The sequence below is a fragment of the Nelumbo nucifera genome, chromosome 1 (assembly GCF_055504915.1).
Source record: "Nelumbo nucifera cultivar China Antique chromosome 1, China Antique-T2T, whole genome shotgun sequence".
Lineage (NCBI taxonomy): Eukaryota > Viridiplantae > Streptophyta > Magnoliopsida > Proteales > Nelumbonaceae > Nelumbo > Nelumbo nucifera.
Window position 1 is genome coordinate 177,349,364 of NC_142649.1, and position 22,361 is coordinate 177,371,724.

Sequence of the window (22,361 nt, forward strand, 5' to 3'; positions counted from 1 at the left end):
AGGGCGCTGTGAGTAAAGTTGTCATTTTAATTATTTATTTCTTTTACGCTCCCAACTCTATATCTTAATATTTTGTTTGCTCTGTGTTGTCTTTCTTTCGTCTGCAAGTAAAAGTGTAAAACTATTGATTAGGTGACGTTTGTGATTACCAAAGAACGCGCATGGAGAAGAGTGGTCGTAAATTCCTCCACATAGGATATGAGTATGACACGTGGCAGAGGATGGTTGGTTGGAGATGAGATGGGAAGGGATGAGAAGTGAAAGAGATATGGGACCATAGATTTCAGTCCACTAACTTTTCTTGCTTGGGTTGGACTATGGAATTCTCCTCCTTATGTTGTGTGTGAGGTTTTGCTTCTGGAACCACCAAAGTCCACAGAGCCACAGAAAAGATGGGAAAATAAAAGACACCGTCAAAATTGACAAGAATGTTTTATTTTCTGGGTCTGAGTCCAAGGCTCGCTTCACTGGGGTCTGAGTCCAAGGCTTGCTTCACTTGTACAAATCAATCTTAACAGTGGAAGTTAACTGAATTCGACATAAACTTCTACAGTCGGTCTCAAAGAATTAAGAATGTCTAGATGCAGTTGTTCTGCGCATCGTAAGCTTGAACTTAAAACCCTTCACAAGAAATGGATGTTCCTTTATAGGAACACAACCATGAACGTTCGTCGCAACCCGCAACTCGCGCGTTTAATAGTCAAAAGTTTCAGGTGCCATCTACATTATTAATTACAATGACCGATCCAAGTACGACTCTAACATCGTTACGTGCAGTCTCGGAAGCAGTTCGAAATGTTTTTTTCTTTTCATTTCCGAATCGAGGCTTTCTGTAACACAGATTAATGTTTTTTCTTATGACATTTTTTAAACCAGGTTGACCAGGAACAATGTAGCTCCAACCTCCAAAATCCAACAACAGAAGCAAGTCAGGAACCCCAGAAAACAGGAAAAACGAGATATATATCCAACTTGTAATGACGCAGAGTCGTCAACAGGCTCGAGGGCCAAACAAGAGGAGTCCATTCTCGTTAACCTAAACGAGACTAAAGCTAAACTTGTAACTTGGGTGTGCCAGGAATGCTCCACTTGAATAAGAACCCTTTTCCTTGATTCCATGTATTATGTGAATAGTAGTAATCAGTACAGAAAAAGTAGACATGTGCATTTCCTGTTTCTCCTTCCACTCTCCGCAGACTAGGAAAAAAAAAACCAAGATGAGAAAACAAACACTATGGGCTGCTACCAACATTCTCCGGTTTTGGATATAGGGCGGGAGTTGGGACGTCTACATTCCCCTGCTTTATTCATGTGACTGCATTTTGCATGCACATGCTATAAACATCAGATCCTAGACATGTATCTGGAGTTACGAAGTTGGAAATTAACGGGGGATAGGATACCTATGGCTATGAGACAAACTGCCTCACACTCAGTGCCCCAGAAGTCAAATCGGATCTATAGCGAACCAGACAATCCAGGCTGCACCTGCACTGCTCCACTTTTGAGGGGCCCTTTATGGTCTATGAATTGACAGGGGAAAGGAAGCATGAAACCTCAATTTTAAGATATTTTGCCTTCAAAGCTACCAACCCAGTTGCGACTTGCGAGGAAGCCCACCGATTGGGCAGCCCCAAACCACCTAGCTCTTATTAATCTAGGGGAACCCACGTAGATTCCATAAAGAAAATTTTCAAACTGACTGCTTCCCGATGCAAAGACAAGAGGTCAAGTGATACCAGTGAAGGGATCATACATCATACCAGATGGATTGTGGACGCGTCGAAGTGGAACCACCCATGTTTAACGTGTCAATGGGGGCTTTAGCCTTGGACGCTTTAGTAGTTGGTACGTAGCGCGCATGCTTTACAGCTTTAGTTGCTTGTTTATCATTCTGTTTCAAATTTCAATCAAGTGGAGATTAGAAGTTAGAACCACCCAATTCCTCTGACCTTAAACCCAGTTCCATCCGGATGATGATCATTAAGCTCACTGTGAAACCATCGGCCAGCTCGAGATCATCCATCCAATCGCAATGTGTTTGGTCTTTGGGGTAGGGAGAATGGCAGTGGAAAGTGGACACACATTTGAATTGCAGTATCCCTACAATGAGCTTACCCTGTGCGCTAAATGCTTAGTAAATGAATTGTACAAGATAAACCCATAAGAGAAACAAGTTCTTATACATAGATGGATGCTTAAAAGAACAAATGACCCACAAAAAATATAGCCTACCCATTAAAACATGCCACTCGTGCACCATTTGCCAATATCCATGTTCATCAAAGAACCAAAAAACAAACAAGGGGAAAAAAACATGCCAGGAAACCACAAGCAGTAGCAGCAGCAGCAACACTGAAACTTTCATGTGTTCGTGGATCGCAGCATCAGGTTTCACTTGTGCCCTCTGAAGTACATGTAAACTTTCTGTACAAACCAGGGAAAAAATGTTCCTTAACAACTAAAAGCTAGTGAGGAAAAGAGAAGGCATTGGCTGTCACATAGTTCATTAAAAGTACAAATATGCACTACATATCTGGCTTTCCATAACCTCATGTGGAAATAGTGTTTTAATATTGTTAGGTTTTGGCCCAACATAAAATAGACTTTCAGACATGATCTAAACTATCTTTTTGTACGAGTATTCAAGCAAAACGGTGTGTGCATGTACTATTGATTTGTGCTCGAAGTGTGTTATTTTCCAAGCATTCTGTAAAAGTGTAAAGTTGATTTGCAAAGCCTATGTAGACTATGACTCGTGCATCATCATCTGCTGTCATTTTGTGGTTCCAAAATTTAAATTTAACAAGCTCTCTAAAGGTGCCAGATGGATCATCTGATCAAGTCAGTGGATGTAGTTCCCCCATCAAATAGAAAAAAAAAAAAAAAAAAAAAAAAAGAGATTATTTTTTGATGAATAAAAAAAAAAAAAAGAGATTATTCAAAGACAAGGAACAACAACCTGAAATTTTGATAGAGCTAATTCAGGTGAAAGCTGCTCACTGGGTGATGGTAACTAAGAATTTAAAGGGAGGGATCCCAGCATGCGACATATTGAGGGGGTGGAACTTATGGTGGTAACTTCTAACAGTAAGAAAGAGGATGGTACAATGGAATCCACCAAGAACAAGCTTGTTAAAGTTAAATTTTGATGGATGCAATGTGGGTAATTGAGGTGCCTCTGGAATTGGTGGTTTAGTGAGGAACGAAGAAGGAAATATTATGCTAACTTGGGTTCAGTGGAAATGGGTATCTCTAAGGGTTGAACTGCTAGCAGTGTTAAAAGACATTCATCTTGCAGCTGAGAGCAGGTTGGGTGATTTGGTGATTGAAGGGGATGTTTAGTTGTCATTTCTTGGATAAATACTGAAAAAGAAGCTCCCTGGGCATTCAGATTCTTGATCTGTGAGGTCCTGTCCTTGGGAAGACAACTGGACTACTCATCCAATTAGGTTCCAAGTGCAAATGAAGTTGCAGATAGATTAGCCAATCAGGAGGCAGGAGCTTCAAGATCTGAATTCATTTAGGGTTGCTTAATGTCAAGGGTCTTTGTTGTAATAAGGTCATAGAATTCATAATGTGTTTGCTGGTCAGCTAAGGCTGCTGTGTTCATAATTCTATTTTATTTTTTGAATGAAATTCATCTCTTTAAACTATCATAAATAAATAAATTTCATCAAAATCAATTACCTGAAAGTATGCCAAACGATACATTAATCTCTATAAGAAATTTCATAGCACATCTAGTAAATTGTTTTTCTTGGTTTTAGTGGGAGATAGAAGGTAAAGCCCTGATATTTCTGTCTATAACGTGCAATAGCATCCTCAGACTCATTTCCATTAATAATAAATTCCCAACCATCTCTTCCATAACTAATAAGCTAATTCACAAGCAACAAGGAACTGCTTATCACAACCTATCACAACCTGTCACTTACTAAACCTATCTCACACATCCTTTAGGAAGAAAACCTCCCTCTTGACCATCACTCATTTAGAAGGAAGGAAGAAAGAAAGAAAGAGAAAAGGATCATGATCTAAAAAAAGGCCATTACCCAATGTTGGCCCTAGCTAGCTTGGGTCTTGTGAGGGGTGGACTCACCTTTGGCTCTTTTTCATTTTTTTTTTTTTTTTGATGATAATAGGTATAACCTTTGCCATTTTGTGCACAAAGTTACCATTGGCAAATCAGTCATTTTTGCACAAAAAAGGTAAAAATCTATGCCTACAATGTTTCTCAGGCTCTTTCAAACAATGAAAATAAGGGTCTATTTTCATCATTCTCATTCAGCTGAATGACCTAACTTGTCCTGTGAGGACCTCTCTGAGTCCGACTCTTCCTGGGGAACTACTACAGTTGCACTTCTAAGGCTAAGGCTGTAAAAGGATCACACTCACCTAAATCCGCATCCAATCCAATTATAGAACCATTGGATCTGAATCCAATTCGAAATCTGATATGTCAAACTCGGATCAGATTCAGATATAATCCACATTCGACTTATTGTGTTTAAAATAACAAAAAAATTAAAAAGTTTTTTTTGAAGAATAAAATAGAAATTTTATTAAAAGAAAAAGATCAGTTACATGTAGTAGGTGACAAGATGGCACCAAACTAACAAAACAGAACAAAACTGCACTAGGTACAGCCCAACACTACGATTGGTACAGATACATCATTGAATCTCAAGCAAACTCCAGAAATTTTCCCCCAAATCTGGTCTGTTTACTTGATCAAAGTCTGGTAACACCCAAACCCAATCTGCAATTAACTTCCCAACCAGAGCCACCAGAACTTCTGTGTTCTTGAGTTTGTCTTCAAAGATCCTTCTGTTCCTTTCGTTCCATAGTGTCCAGCACACAGCAAATGGGATGCAGCTCCAAACTATCCCTGCTTTCCTACCTCCCCCAATTCTTGGCCAGGTGGAGAAAACTTTCTGCTGCTGATCTTGGCTGAATCGCACTTTTCCCAAATAAAGAAGTGTAATAACTCCAAATTATTCTTGCAGTCTTGCAGGTGGAAAATAAGTGCAGAACAGATTCTTCATCTGCACTACACATGACACAAAAGTTTGCCATATGAAACCCTCTGCTCTTCAGATGATCAGATGTTAAGATGTTGTCCATGGCAACCAGCCAAGCAAAAGCTTCCACTCTAGGTGGAATGGGGTTCCCCCAGATTCCACCCTTGTAATCTGATCCCCGCCGGTCCTCTAACATAGCTAGATAGAAAGATTTCACTGAGAAAACCCCATTCTTGCACTCCTTCCACCACAAACCATCCCTCAAGGAAGTGGATACCTCCACTTTCTGAAGCAAGTTCAACAACTGAACACATTCTTCTATTTCCTGGTCTAGCAAGGGTCTTCTGAATTTGGGACACCATACAATCTTTTCTCTGCACACTTCAAAGCATTGATCAATTCTAATCTAGTGTTCAGACAGCCTATAAAGTTCCGGGCACACTTCGCACAGCTTCCCTACTTCACACCACTCATCTTCCCAGAATCTAATTCTTGCCCCATCTCCCACCTTAAATCTGACTACATCTTTAAACTCTTGATTGAACAACATGATCCCCTTCCAAACACTCACTCCGTAAGAGTTGGAAACCTCCCTTGACTCCCACCCAAACCTCACCAGCCCATATTTTCCTGCTACAACCCTTCTCCATAGGGACTCCCTCTCCTTTTCCAACCCAAACCTCCACAGCCACTTTCTCAGCAAGGCCTTATTGAAAGTTTTAACTCTTCTAAGTACCCAAGCCACCATGCTTTTTTGGCCTACACACCTTATCCCATTTCACCAAATGAGACTTCCTTGCACCACCAACTCCTTCCCACATAAAGTCCCTCTGAATCATTTCAATTTTTTCCCCCACCTAGGCTGGAACCTTCAGAAGAGATGGATAATAAGTCGGCAGACTTGAGAGAACACTTCTCACCAGTGTGATTCTGCCCCCTAGAGATAGGTATTTGCCTTTTCATCTCTCTAGCCTTTTCTCTACTCGTTCAATCACTGGCCTCCAAATCCCTGCTTCATTAGTTCTGGATCCTACCGGAAGTCCTAAATATAGGAAAGGTAGATCACCTGTTTGGCATTCAAAAACTGCATCAAATATATAAAATTGTATATTAGATAAAAATTAGTTCTTAGAAACTAATTATTTTTAACTTATACATGTATAAAAATGTCTAAATATTAAACATTAAATTTATTAGTTGTAAACTCTATATAATTGTATATTGTATATATAGACATAATTATACTACAAATATATAAAATAATAAATTTTTTATCAGACTCAGATTTTAATTGGATCGGATGGGGTTAAATCCACATCCAAACTGATTATTAACCAGATGCAACTTCTAACATCCAAATCTGGGATAATCAGATTCAGAATCAAATCAGGTACCGAACTTTTGGAGTCCATTGACAGCCCTACCCACTCGCACCCTTTTTGATCAATAATTCACTCCCACCCTCACCACAATAACCTTAAGTTCTAAGATCAAGAATATCCTCACAATATCCTGTAGCTACAGGTATCAGTTAAAAGTATACCCAATGCCATCAACTACCTCAAAACAAAACAACCAAGGCAAACTTTTCACAACTAAAAGAGGAAAGCTAATTTCCATGTGTATGAAATTAACAATAAATGCAGCATAGAGTGAAACCAGCATCACAAACATATGACCAAATACACCAGATCCTGCTCATTTCATACTGAAAACTTGACAACACAGTACTATAAAAGTAGCAGGAACCTCTAAAAACACGTGAAAAAACAAGATCAAGAAGTCAAAACAAAGTTATGCAATTAATGAGCATAACCCTCCAGAAAGGCCATTTAGAAAATATATAATTTGACTGATTGAAAAGAAAAGATCAAAGGTGTTAGAAATTAAAGAATATAAGTAACAAAAATAGCAATGCTTTATAGAACTGACCTGAAGTACCCACAAGCTTAGAAGAGACTCTAAACAGAAGAACCCAAAGCCAATCAAGTAGAATATCTGCAAGAAAGAAAAACATCAACTGTATGCTAATCTTCCATGTAACAACCTCCATGATCAGAAAAAAGATATCACCATGGCGTTTCTTTTTAATGGGTAATTCAAGCTCCTTATTAATGATAAAGAGTATATAGACAATCATGAAGTTCAAGTAAAAGTATAGAATGACAAACAACATAGGACATCCCCCCAGTCTTTACATAAGAATACAAAACACCTCCATTAAACACAACCACTTGCATTTTCTTTTCACAATTCTCAATTGCAATGCCCAAGGAATGGATGCCCCCTCCCCCAACATAACACTTCTCTTTGAATACCCGACCTGGCTAAGCCAGCCAACATACTAGCAGATCTCTTTATCACAAATGAGATGTTAAACCTAGAAGAAAGGTTGTGTCTAAAAAAAGTGTGGCATCTACCACAATCCTTCTTTACTATTTCTTCAACTAATAGAAACTTGAGAACCCCCTTCCATTTTTCAATTTTTGAAATTCCTAAGAATACAATAACCTCAATCCTAGCAATAGCCAATCTAATGGCAGTCTCAAATCCAGTCATATCTGAATAGACATAACTCCATTTTAATTTCTAACACCAGCAGTATCTGAAATCCATGGGTTTCCAAAAGAGAAACCATCAAAGTTTAACTTAATTTCTCCCTGAGGAAACCATACTTCCACTTGAATGTGTATTTCAATAGAATATTTAGAGATTTGAATCCATGCTTCCATTGCATCATCCACTGAATATTTGGTGAACACTTCTCTATATAGGAGTATAGGACAAGATATGAAACCCTCAGATGTATCATCCTCATCATCATTATAAGCTCAGTTCCAACTATATAGAACTGGCTACACAATCCTGTTTCAACGTTCTATTCTGTCCAGTGCCATATCCATCATTTAACTATAGACTCTTAAATAATTTATTACTACTTCCACCCAAGTCCTTTTCAGTGGTATTATGTACAACAACATTTTAGCTAATTCTTCTTCGGTTGAAAAACTACGGCATCCAAACAGTATCTGCTCCAGTACACCTCCACATGATTTTCCCTCATTTAGTTCAAGGAAAAAATATAACAAAATGGGTCAGGATATCAGCTGGAATACCACAAAGCATGTGAAATTATTAGCCCTCTTTTTTGTAAAGATATAGTTTGAAGGAATCTTCTCTCAGAACGCTTAATTTTGGAGTAGGGGCTAACAGCCCTAACCAAACAGTTTGTACAGGAAAATACGAATTTGATAGAAGCAAAGGATATACAACCATGAGGGTCAGCAGACCAACCCTATCCTCACCCATAGGAGAGAAAAACACCCAAATTCAATCCAATAATTCAGAAAGCTGTTGCATTTCATGATCCTTTAACCCACAAAACTAAAAATTGCAAAGGAAAACCATAAGTGGCCAATCATGTAAAAAGAAAGAGGAAACTTTAAACTGCAACAAAACCTATAAATCAGGGAAACAAGAGGCCAAAGAAGCATCACCCTGCCACATGTCATCCCAAAAGTTGACTTTGGACAAACTCAAAGGATCACATTTGATGAACTCAGAAAAGATTGAATAATAGAATTAATAGCTTTCCAAATAAAAACTAATGTAATTATTTCTCCTTTTGCTTATTGTTCATGTCTTTACTGGTTTCTCCTGGCCCACATTTCCATAAAGGTATAAATATGAAACAGAACATACTTCTCTCTCCAGGGTTAAGCCCATATTTTCAGTATATAATGCTGATATTTTAATTGGCCTCACATCCAACCATCCTAAAATTTTAGTCAACTTGGTAGTAAGACTCAACTAGTATAAAGATTATGAGAAGCACCAACTTAGTCTTTACTACAAATTCAACTATAGTTCAGAAACACACCAAAACCATTTAGGTAATTTCTATGCTACAAAATCCATAGGTACATGATTCATCAAAAAAAAAAAAAAATCCATAGGTACATGGCTTCAAATGAATCAATTGTGCCGAACATGTTTTCCAGTGCTAGATAGTGAATAAAAAAGAAGCATACTTTTAGTACTGATATTTTCCTTCATAGTCTGTAATCTTAAAACATTTACTGAATGCTGATATCTCCAACAAAGTTTCCCATTTGAAGTTATCTCAGTATATACTTTTTATCAGTAACAAGATGAAATGAAATTCATCGAAGTGATATGAACAATGAAGTAACCCTCAATATCTATCAAAGGAATTTCAAGAATTACAAAATCCAATGAAATATTAGTGATATTCCATTAGTCAATAGTTATCAAAAAAATCAGGAAATATAACAAAAAAGTTGAGAATTTGGATTGTAAAATTTTCAGTTGAAAGTTGAAACGAGATGCATTTTAACTGAAAATCATATATACATGTTTGGAGGATGAAAAGATGTTTAAGCATTAAAGAACTCACCCCCACAAATACATGGTCTGAGAAGACATCAATTGCAGCAAGGATACCCCTAAGATAGATAAGAAAATCTTACTTCAGTTTCACATGAATTAAACGTTCTGTTGTACAAATGATAAACAGATAATATAGCATAAGAACAACCTACAACCTTAGCCACCTGCACAAGGACAGAAGAAATTTGCTTTTTTCTTTTTTTTTTTTGAGGGGGGGGAGGAGGTTGCTCACAGAATCATCAATATGTTCATCTACAGCAAAATTATTATATAGGAGAATAGATGCCAATAACAATACAATTAAAATCATCACAAAAGAAATGGCCTTCTTTTCTTTACCAAGCATCACAAAATACCATAATGAGCATACGATGGCTATTTCTTGGAAGAAGCAACACTCTCATCTCCAAAAATGTCATCATTTTCCTCCTAAATGCTCCAAGGACAAAGGTTTTGCATAGTTATCCAGAAAAAGGGGGAAAGGTTTTACATTATTGCACACGATACTTTTGTCGATGAGTTCAGGTACATCCTAACCCACCAAGCTTTGATGAGTTCATACACGGTTATATAGAAATTAACAACAAATATGGCAGGCCAACTGGAAACAACATTTTGGTCACTTGTCATCAATTTCCCCAAGCTATGACAGTAAAACCACGTGTTTTCTTGAATCTAGATTTATTTGATTAAATCTAATTTTAAGTACTTAGGAATGAAAAAAGAAAGGAGACAGAGAAGTAGAGATAGAAGAGGTGTGCACCCCCTCTCTTTTATTTATATTGATCACCAATTTGCACTTTTTTTATAAATAATTGCACTAAAATTTTTTCATCAATCAAATTGCACGCAAAATGAAAATAAGACCCCCAGCCATCTAGCTCAAAGAAGCAGAAAAGGACAATGGGAAGAAAAATAAGAATAGAAAATAAACCAAGAAAAAAATACACCTCTCACTTCTCCCCCTCAAGATGAGCAAATCAATCACACCCACCTTTCATAAATCTGCCTCTAGGTTAGACTTTACTACTACTTTCATGAAAAAATCAGCTAGATTTATTTTAGAAGTGACAGAAAGCAAACAAATTTTATCAGAAAACACCCTTTCATGAATGGTGCCTCTCCACCTCAACATGTTTAGTACTTTAGTTCTATCGTGTTGTATTGGATTGTGTGCAATACTGTTTTTTTTTTTGATAATTGAAATAATTTTATTAATCAGCAATAGACAATAGTACAAAGTCCCCAAGGCACGAGTTGCAACCTCTCCGGGCTAGTTAAGTACAGATTTCCAAACTAATAACAACTTACAAAGAAGCACAAAAAAGATCTTCCCTAGAAACCCCCTGTTTGGCTAAAGCATCAGCCAAAGAATTAGCAGACCTACTAACCCATTTTACCTCAACCCTCATATTGTTGGTTAACCACTTTACTTTTTTTATGAGATCTTTGTAGCCCCAAATGGTGGTATCCAAGTTTAGGAGCCACCTTGTTACCACCTGAGAGTCCCCTTCAACTAGGAGATGCTCCACCCCAAGCTGATTGGCGATCTGAATTCCTTGTACTGCAGCAAGGATTTCTGCCCTTGTGGAATCCCCACTCCCACCGGTCCTAAGAATAGGGAAATTATGTTGCTGTCCTTATTTCTCAAGATACCCCCTATACCTGAAGGCCCGGGGTTGCCTTGGCTGCTTCCATCAAAGTTCAGCTTGATGACACCTTCCAAAGGCGGAACCCATTCTGACAGAATTCTATCCTTCTTTGTTGAAGTGTTAGCTATTACTAGCCAATTCCTCCACAAGTCATCAAAGGAGAAGTCATCAAAGGAGAAGCCATCAAAGATATCCACAGTTTTCAGCCAATGGATTGCTCTTGTTAGGATACAATCCTTCATTTCATCTAACCCTCTTTCCTTCTCTAAGAAAATTCTTGCATTTCTTTCCTCCCAAAGAGTCCACAGAGTGGATGCCCCGACACATTTCCACATGACCTTACCTCTTCTAGTGTGCCAAACAAAGACAGATGGGTTGAATAACAAGCTTAAATCAGAAGGCATAGACCACCTACCTCCAAATAAACAAAGGCTCCACCTCCATATAGCTGTAGCAAAGGAACAGGAGATCAGCAAATGGAAACAGTCCTCATTCTCGGCCTTACACAAGGAACACCAATTTGGGGAAAGACAAAGCGAGGGTCTCTTTTTCTGTAAGTTTTCCAAAGTATTGATTTTCCCATAGAAGACTTCTCGGCAGAATACAACAATTTTTGGGGGAATAGGTCGCGCCCAGACTTCTTTGACAAAGAATCCTTGGGAGATGGGGTTAGAACTGAGGGATTTTAGAAAAGAAGAGCAAGTAAAAGTACCTTTTGGAAGAGGAGTCCAAACCCTTTGATCAGAAGAAGTGGGGTCCAAGCAAACAGATTCTAGTAAATGAATTAGCTCAATAATACAACTCGACTCACCATCCCTTAACCCTCTACGAAACCCAAAGTCCCAGTTTAATGATAAGGGGTTTAACGGGCTCGGGAGAAAAGTTGCAATTGGCTCATGTTTGTGAATGGAAAGGGAATAGAGCGAGGGGAAACAATCTTTGAGGGGTTGAGTACCCACCCAAATATCCTCCCATAACAGAATAGCATTACCAGAACAAGCATCATACCTGATGAATCTGAGGAAGCGAGGGAGAATACCATGTATAGCCTTCCAAGGTGTAGTAAGGGTAGCTCGGCGAGATATCCTGGAATCCCAATCATTTCCTACACAACCATGAATGCTTGCCACCACCTCATGCCATAATCTCCCTCTCTCAGGGCCATTTCCATAGCCACTTCCCTAGAAGGGCTACATTCCTTAGCACTAAGTTCCCTATCCCTAAACCCCCTTCTTCCTTTGGTTTGTTAACTATCTCCCATCTGATCAAGTGATCCTTTTTCACCTCTCCTGGTTCCCATAGAAAGTCCCTCATTCTCTTCTCCAGTTTCTTAGCCTCCCTTGAAGGAATCCTGAACATTGAAAGGAAGTAGGTTGGAAGGTTGGCAAGTGTAGCCTTAATTAAAGTCAGCCTACCCCCTATTGAAATGTAATTCTTTTTCCAAGCCACCAAGCACTTATCAAATTTCTCCACAATAGGGGCCCAGAAACTACTTTCTTTAGGGTTGGCTCCTAAGGGTAGCCCTAAGTATGTCAAAGGCCAAGAAGAAATATTGCAACCTAAGCATTCTGCAATGGATTCAATCTCCCTATTCTCCAAGTTTACTCCAGCCACACAACTTTTATCAAAATTTACCTTCAAGCTGGAGACCCTCTCAACAGTACTTATTAAAATCTTAAGGTTCTCCACTTTGCTCAACTCATTCCCTTCACAGAAAATAACAATATCATCAGCAAACTGAAGGTGAGTTACTGGAATGCCTCTGCTCCCTATTCTCCATCCCTTTATTTGGCCCTCCTCAACTGCTTTGGAGATCATCCTACTAAAGACATCAACAACAAGTGTAAAGAGGAAAGGGGATCCCCTTGTCTTAAACCTCTATTGGCTGGAAAAAAGTCCTTAACCACCCCATTCACCAACACTGAATAACGACAAGAGTTTAAGCATCCTCTTTTCCAATTACACCATTTATCCCCAAATCCACGTCTTCTTGACATCTCCAACAGGAAACTCCAATCCACTAAGTCATAGGCTTTCTCCAAGTCCAGTTTGCAAACAAATCCTTTCCTGCTCGATCTCCTTATCTCTTCCACACTCTCATTTGCAATAAGGATCTGATATGTAATTTGTCTATCCTGTATAAAGGCTCCTTGTGCTTGGCTAACGAGAGAGGGGAGAACTGCTTTGATCCTCCTAGAGAGCACTTTTGCCAGAATCTTATAGATGCTCGTCACTAGGCTAATTGGTCGAAAATCTTTGGGGTGTCTGGCATCATTCTTTTTGAGAATTAAGGCTATAAAGGTGGCATTGATTCCAGGACTCACAAAATGTTTATCCTCAAATTCTCTAAATACTCCAATTAGGTCTTCTTTGACTATGTCCAAACAGTCCTGATAAAATGCCATTGTAAATCCGTCAGGACCCGGTGCCTTAGCCCTATCCATAGAAAAAACAGCTTGTTTAATTCCCTCTTCCTCAATCATTCACTCCAGCCATCCTCATCTGTTTGGTTCAAAGTGGGCCAATTCTCCTCCCCTACTATTAACTGATTCTCTAAGGGTCTTTGAAAGATGGATTTGAAGTGATCCACAATCCTACTGGCAATCTCCTCTTGAGAAGTTATCCCCACACCATCAACCTCAAGCTTTAGTATCAAATTTTTCCTCCTCCCATTAGCCAAAGCATGAAAGAATTTGGTATTCCCATCCCCTTCCTTGATCCACTTATGTATGGATTTTTGTCTCCAAGAGATCTACTCCCTCAACAAAGTCTCCTCTAACTCCTTTTTCAGTTTCCTCCTCATTTCTCTGTCTTGCTCATCCATCATCCCTTGGGATTCTTTTGCATCTAACTCCTCAATCTGAACCAATAATCTAGCTTTTACCTCCTCCACTCTTCCAAACTGATCCTAATTCCATTTTTTTATTTTGCCTCTCAACCTTTTTAATTTTTTGTGGAATCTAACCCCATCCCATTTCACTTCTCTCATCTCTTCACTCCACCATTCCTTAACCTTAGGCAAGAAGTCTGGGTGTGTCAGCCACATATTTTCAAACCTGAATGGTCTAGGTCCATCACCAAGAGGTTCTTGTCCTACTTCTATAAAATAGTGATCAGAGGTTATCCTAGGTAGGGCCTTAGCCACCAAACCTCTCCAATGGCTCTCCCAACCCTCATTAAATAGGAATCTATCAAGCTTTGAGTAGGTTGGGTTTTCTTGGAAGTTGGACCAAGTGTAGGTAGCCTGTAGTAAAGGAAGCTCCCATAACTTACAGGAATTTATGAAGTCATTCAACTTCCTCATACTAGTTGAATTGGCCTGCCTAGGATTATTTGACTCATTTGTGAATCTTATTGCATTAAAATCCCCCCCAAACACCAAGGACCTTCCCACAAACCTTGAATTCCATGAAGCTCCTCCCATAACTCATTCCTCTCTCTGTGATTATTTGGACCATACACATTTGTTAGCACCCAAATAAATCCATCTTCCACCATTCTGAATCTTAGGGATACAGTGAAGTTTCCTATTAGCTCCTCTACTGGTTCTACGAAGTCCTCCCTCCACAAAGTTATTATTCCCCCTGAGGCTCCCCACGACGGAGCTGAGCACCATCTTACCCCTCTTATTTTCCAGATCTCCCTGACCCACCTTCTATCCAGTTCAACTAATTTTGTCTCCTGCAACGTCACAATATCAGGTCTTTCTCTCCTAAGTAGCTCTTTAATCGATCTCCTTTTTTCTGGCACTACCCAAACCCCTTACATTCCAACTTATTATCTTCATTACCTTTCAAGAATTTAGCCCTCCGATATAGTGTTCCTTCATTTAGAACCCTTCTTTCTTTCCCCTCTGCCACTGAACTCGATATCCCCTTCAATGTCCATTATTAGTCTCTCTACTTCAGACTTTTTCTTCTTTTTCCTACCCTTATTTCCCACTGACTTCCTATTCTGCCCTTTATTTCCTAATTTCTGCCCCAATCTATTGGTTCTTGCCTCTGATTCAGGGTTTTTTGGAGCCACCTCTATCATTTCCTCCTCCTGTTTATATTCCTCCAGCAGGGCACAAATCTGCTCCCAAATCCATTCTAACTCCTCTTGTTTCCCTTCTAACAACCCAACTCCCTTCTCTGATTGGATTCCACCATTATCAAACGCCACTTCCCTGCTACTAGTTGGTTGGTCTGGTTGGGATTCCAGGACATCTGTTACAAGCAGAGAACCCAAGTTAGTATCTAAAACCAAATGGACAGGCTTACCTGGAATTAGCATAGATGGCTGCATGTGGACCGGCTGTTGGGTATCAATTCTTTGGGTTAGGACTAGGCCCTTCCCCTTTTCCGGACTCAGCCGTGGAGGCGGACTAGGTACAACCAATACTTCCTCACCCTCTACAATCATAGAAACTTCACTTCTCTTTCCCTCTGCATGAACCCTTAGGTAAGGCTCCAAGTCTGATTCCTGTCTCTCTGGCCCGATGTCCTGACTAGACTGCACATATGGAATGGCCTCGTTTATTGGTCGGGATGCACTCTGCCTTCCCTCTTTAAGTGTTCCCAACTCCACCTGTCTTTTGTATAGCATACCCAGTTTGGGAAAGATTTGTTCTCCACTGCTAAGGCTCACTCTTCTTTGCGTTTTGATATTACCAGAATCTTGCGAATCCGTCTCCTACTCTAGGAATAACAGTTCAGTGTTTAGGCTACCCTCTTCCAGTATATCTCTTGGATTTTGGAGGTCGATACTTCCCAAGCTAATGGTTTCTTCCAAATCTGAATCGGAATCAGAAAGTTCTTCATCGTCTGTCAATCTTTCCAAATCAGAGTCAAAAACCTCACTCTCTTCACACTCTTGGGGTTACGGCGTTCCTGTTCCTTATGCGGCATCTTCTTCGAGGGTCTCCATTGTAACAAGCTGGAGACTTTCGCTGAACTGTTCAAACGGGAGAAAGGGCTTGAGGAAGACGATGGTATACAGATTTTACTGTCTACCTGAGGAGCCAACCTTGTCACGTGCTCCTTTAAGTTGTCACGCACCCCCCTCACTCTTGGGTCTTTTAAGCATAGCCCACTTAACTTTTCAGGCCTACTGGGCCCAAAATTACAATTTAGAGATGGGCTTGCTGGTTGGACCCCCATGCATATTCCTGAGGCTACCAATACCTCTGCTTGACCCGATGAATCACCTCCCTCCTCCCGTATTGCACTCGGACCAATTCTCTCCACTGGAGTAAATTGCTTAGGTCCACAAGCAACTGCTTAAGCAAAAGAAACTTTGGTTTTCCCACCGTTGCCTTGTGTAACACGTCTAACACTTCTAATGGTTTCCTGATCTCAGTCTTTTGGCCTGCCTAAAGGTTGTGCTTCCATTCTTGTGAAAACTCCTTGTTTCTTTTTTACAGCCACTTTCAGACCGCCACGTAGCTGCAGCTCCTCCACCACTTCGTCTTCCTCCTGCCTTGCTTCTCTCCACAGGGTAGCTTCAATGGAGGACAGTAACCACACTGGGAAGAACAAACCCTCCACAGCTACATTCACCTTCCTTGGTATATCTTCTGGTTTTACACCACCTAGTAGAATGGCTGCACTTCGCAGGTCTCCCCAAAAAACACCATCAAGGCGAGCTCCACACAACAAAGTAATTGAGTTTGCTGTTTTTTTATTCCAAAGATGGAATGGCAACCCAAGCACTCAAACAATTACATTATCTTCCACTGAGAACACTTTTGAATTTGATGAAAACGACCATTTAAAAACCGAGAAGGTTCCCAGATCATCTTGGATACTCGGGGCTCTAACATTTACCTGGTTTTCAAGAGGGTCCAACACTGCCTTAGCAGGATCGAACGGGGTCATAATAAAGGTGCTTCTTAGCTCCATCTTGCTCTTCAACATTTCTGCAACTTTCCACCAGTCTGTCACCACCCCTCCAGCTTCAACCACTAGCATTCTATCCCATTTTCCTTTTGTCCCCTCTGCTACCAATGAAGGGTCCCTCCTACTATTTGCCACGGCAACAAACTTTTTGTTTGTATCCTCTTTTTTACACAAAAACTGGCTTCTGATTTTTGGTCGTTGTCCCCTCTCATCAACTTTCATATTCTCTTTATTCTCCATTCTCCTTCTATTTAGAAAATTTGTTAGTGTCCCAGCAATCCTTCTCCACCCTTGATCATTCTTCCCTTGAGGAAGACAAATCATTTGTTTCCTTCCTTTAGAGAAATATTCAGTTAAAGAAATAAATGCACCTTTTGCATTCTTCTTGTTCTCCAGCACATACCTCCTACCCGATCCTGAGAAATTTTCTTTCCAATATTTCTGCTTCCCTTTAGCAGCTGCATCAGAGACAAACTCTTTCACCCACTCAATCATTTCTGAGCCTTCCACAAGGATCGTGGCTCTCTTCTGTTCTCTTACTTTCAAACCCATTCTTCCTTTGATCCGTATCTCTTCAAAGAGAAACTCTTTGGCCTCTATCCTCAAAGCTGACCTCCATCTTACTTTCTCCACGAAACCTCCCTCAACTTTCTCCACGAAGCCTCCCATGGAAAGAAGTCAAAAGTGTTCTGTTGCACTAATGTTGATACATCTGTGCAATACTGTTGGAAGCTTAATTATCACAGTATAGCACCAATGGCTTCCCATAAGCCATCCCCAGCTCTCCAAATAAAGAATCAACCCACAAAACCTCAGACACACCATATGCCATCCTTGATTATGCTTTTGCACTAGAGCTAACTAAAACAAACTGCTTTTTACTCTTCTAATAAACCGAGTTACCACCTACTAAAGTGGAATAGCTTAAAGTAGAAGGCCGATCATAAATGGAACTAGCCCAATCTACACCTATAAAATATTCTATTTTCATATGACCATGATTGGCAATATAATATACCTTTTCCGATATGTTTCTTCAGGTAGGCCAAAATCCTTTCTAATAGCACCTTGATGAATACTACTTGGTACATGTATTGACTGACTATGTTAACCACAAGTCATGCACAAACACAAGAATCTATTAACCAATCTCTGATACACCCCTCTATCCTTCATAGGCTTTCCATCTGTGGCACTCAACTTGTGGTTCTAATCAATCAATATGTCCTACCAGTTTAACTTCCATTTTCTATGTCTAAATCAAGTACATATTTTCTCTATGATATAAAAATGCCATGTTTAGACCTAGTAACTTCAATGTGCCTATGAAGAACCAAATTATCTTATCAAAAAAATAAAATTTTATGAAAGTCCTTTATTTCGAGTTCCTTGATTAAAACCAATTAAGTCAAACATAATACCCAAATCTCTTTTGCTGATTTCATCCACAAATAGTTTCTGCTAATATGAGGAAGCATGGAACTACATAACCAGGTCATGACCATGTAGTTCTCCTAAACTCAGCCAACATGTGTGGGATTTATAGGATCTGACTCATTCACTATGCTAGTTAGATAACCAAGTTTACCTCTTCCACCAATGGGCATCTGTAAAGACTACACTCACTCCAAGTATTTTGTATCATTGAGTTTCACAATGGTTATCTATAATATTGGGATTCTCTCCAACACTACTTGAAACCATAGTTGTCAGGGCACCACCTAGGTGACTAGGCACCCTTGGTTGGACACTTCATCTAAACACCTTGACTTGTAGCAATAAGGCACCCACCTAGACAACAGAAATGAATATCATTCATAGTGCTAAATCTTACTAATATGTATGTGTTAATACATTCTATTATATATATATATAAAGTGCAGCCCTGTGCATGAGGAGGTGTGCACCTAGATAGATAGATAGATAGATAGATATAGATATTATTTACACTTTGTTTGAAGTTTGACTATTGAAATTTAAAAGATCAAAGGTTTATCAGAAGAGGTAAGGAAATAAAGAATAGCAAAAAGGTTGCTTATTTTTTGTTTTTTCTCTATTCTCTCTACCCTTGTTCCTTTTCTTTTTTACCTTCTATCTTAAAATTTTCTTATATATAAAATCATAGCCTTCTTTAGTTGCTATATGATATGAAATTGCTCTATTAACACATATTATATTGGTATCTTTTGAAAATATTGAATGTAGTATATGTAAAATGGCTTTCAAAATAAAGAAACTAACATATTTAAGACTTTTTATCTTTCAGATATGATGTTTTGAGAGGTAATTTAATGTTCTTAATAAACAGAATCGCTATTCTTTATGCTGAATGGTATATATAAAACTAAGGAACTAGCCAAGTGTTAGTTTTTTTTATTTTATAAATTCTTAATGCCTGAAGGACTAGGCACCCCAGATGCCTTGACAATCATGCTTGTAGCCATCCCTCACTTAATGCCTACTTTAAAATCATTTCCAATAGGATCCATAACAAACAAAAAGCATAAAGCCTTCAAAATCATAACAAAAAAAACAAAAAAAAAAGATAGGAAATCAAATTATAAGTTCAATCTGGACTGCACCCTAGGAGAGAAACCTCTACTAGTAGAAACAAGATTACCTATGCACTCTCTCCAGGGGCCCCAAAAATCAACAAAGTCAAAACCACCCACTATATATATATACTTGCAAAGTAATTCCAAATATACCTAATAGCCATTTCAATCAAGACTAACAAGTCTCCAAAAAAATCCCTCACTTTTGGGAAGAAAAGTCCAAGACTACTCCTTGGGCAGCAATCAGTCTTCTATTTATTCTCCAAAAATCATCTAAAACTAAGCAACTTACAACAAATCAACCAGCACCTTCACTTTTCCATGCAGTTCACTAATCTAAAGCTGCATGAGCTTCATCAGATAAGAAGAGAAATTGAGAGAATAAGAGAAGAGAAATCAATTATGAGAAAAACCATAAAGTAAGAGGTGTATGGCTTCTCGCAACAAAAGTAACTATTATAAATACACAAGTAGATGTTTGCCATTTCACATTAATCATTTATTCACAATGGGAAATTTTTGCAAGAATATCTTCCTTTTTTTCACTTGATATCTAACAGTTGCATATTTAAATTGACAATTCTAGACTAGAAGGTTGTGGGGATTGACCACCTCCATATTTAATTTCCTTTAAGTTGAAGAAAGGAAAAGGAGATAAGAATGTTAACAAAGCTTACGTTAATGATTTTCCATGGAAGACAATTGGAGGGGCTATTGCAGCAAATATACAAAAACCAATATGGAGCTGCACCATGCCCACAACATAAGCATAAAAAACTTGTTAGAAAGGAAATGATTAATTGGATGTATTATGTATATATAAACATGTAGAAGAGAAGTATTAAGTTAGTTGTTGAACATGTAAAACTCACCAAATAGAATAGGAAAAACCAACTAAACTTCAGGGCGCTATCTGTCCTGTAAATCAGAAACAAATAGCGATCATGAACAACTTAGATTCATTCCAGCCATATCATACCGCAGAAAATGTCAATATGTCATACAGATGAGTCTCCCATTTCTCCGTACATATAGAATATTCTTTGTATTAATTACTAGAAGTTAAAACCAACCCTATGACATTATATGATTTCTCATCCATTCTGTATTATCATATGAAAGAACTGGCCCCACAAGATTCTCATCATCTTCTGAAACTAGAAGGTTCTGACTTCTGACAATTTGGGATCAACCAACCAGAGAAGTTCTAACTTACTGATAATCTATGATACCCAGATACCTTACAAGGGTGCTGTATCATATCGGATACTTGAATTTTTAGTGCAAATTCCATATCCAATACTGTATCCAGCCATCTCCTTGCTGTATATGGGTAAATCAAAATAGCTTATAAGGAACTCCTAAAAATAAAATGTACTGGACCTATGGGTTATCAAGAAGTGACGGTTTACAGTTTACTAGCTCTGTAGATGTATATAACATCAACTGGCATTGATAAGAAAAGGATCCAGAAAATATGGGTGTGATTAATTGGAAAATTACCTCATTGCACGATATAGAGGCCTGTACCACAGGACATATGAAAGAGGACATCCAAGCAGAGCATAGATTGTTGCAAGGAAAAAGATTTTGACACCTGCAGATTGCAAACCCTAATCTCAGAAACTTCAAATTGAACAGAGTTTAACAAATAGTTCTATCTGAAATGTAATAAGTGCAAGTTGTCAAGTACAAGAACTTACCTCCGCCTTTAATCCAACAGACAACAATTGCAAGAACATTGAATACAAGACAAAGAACTATACCTGCAACAAAACCATTAGCAATTACTTCTCCCAAAAAATGGAAGAAATATTACAGAGGCTGAAAATGAGCCCGAGATATTTGATCTCCTTTGCCTAAAAAACTCAGATGAATGATGCATCACTTGTCAACATGAAACAAAATTAAAAAAAAAAAAAACAGATAGCATGTTACAGCATGCAGTTATTTTGTCCTATGGTGTTATCCATTGGGCGTATTGTATCGTTCTGACAGGTCACTGAAACACCTATCTTAAGGCTTTTTGAAAAAAAAAATGGTGTTCATTTAATGTTAAATAACAATATTATAAGCCCCTATAAAATATGAAGCTAAAAGATTTAAAAAAAAAATAACTCGCCTGATACACATGTTCATGCGTATCGGGTGTATTGATACTTTGAACCTTGCCTATCAGTTAGGTTTTGAAGTCTTCAAAGGGTTCAAGAAAGCAGACACCAACATGTGTGTCAACTAATTCCTAACAAATAAGAAAACAATAAAAAGAAACTGGTACAAAAACCCACAAAATTATTAATTTAGTTTATAATGTCTATTTTATTATTATGATCTCAAAAATAGAATACCAAAAATAGTTTATAGCACCATGTACAAATAGCTAAGTGCTTAAGCAAGGCAACCCTCCATGAGCGCCTTGTCAATGCTTCACAGCTACGGCTTTATATTCCAGTTCATTGGGTTGGAGAAAAAGGAGGTCTAACTTGGCTGAAGGAAAACTAAAATGGCTACTTAAAGCAAAAATTACAACACGCCTTGTCAATGCTTCACAGCTATGGCTTTATATTCCAGTTCATTGGGTTGGAGAAAAAGGGCTCTAACTTGGCTGAAGGAAAACTAAAGTGGCTACTTAAAGCAAAAATTACAACCTCTAGTGCCAGTAGGAACCAAGGTATGGAACAAGTAGGCATTGCAAGTCTCCAAGAACAAAACTCACCCAAAAATAATCAGGGTCCTTTGATAAGTGTAGAGGGTGATGGGTGAATACTTCAAACCAAAGGTTTCCAGAAATAAAGATAACTTCCTCAACAATGAGAAGATGGAACAAATTTAAATTACATA

At 38.6% G+C, this 22,361-nt stretch overlaps 1 protein-coding gene across 2 annotated transcripts in view; it reads right to left on the reverse strand.

The window, feature by feature from the left end:
• Window positions 1–2,122: 2,122 nt before the first annotated feature.
• The window catches only part of LOC104600396 (secretory carrier-associated membrane protein 4), a 31,969-nt gene continuing 11,730 nt past the window's right edge, over window positions 2,123–22,361 (reverse strand). The window contains exons 6-12 of one of the 2 annotated variants that reach the window (XM_010263319.3): window positions 21,224–21,286; window positions 21,024–21,117; window positions 20,393–20,438; window positions 20,198–20,265; window positions 9,442–9,490; window positions 6,957–7,022; window positions 2,123–2,427 (exon numbers count right to left, since the gene is read on the reverse strand). In XM_010263319.3, the coding sequence (XP_010261621.1) occupies window positions 2,395–2,427; window positions 6,957–7,022; window positions 9,442–9,490; window positions 20,198–20,265; window positions 20,393–20,438; window positions 21,024–21,117; window positions 21,224–21,286 (419 nt within the window). In that variant the 3' untranslated portion in view covers window positions 2,123–2,394. The remainder of the gene's footprint in view (window positions 2,428–6,956; window positions 7,023–9,441; window positions 9,491–20,197; window positions 20,266–20,392; window positions 20,439–21,023; window positions 21,118–21,223; window positions 21,287–22,361) is intronic. The other variant, XM_088895399.1, reaches the window with a different exon arrangement.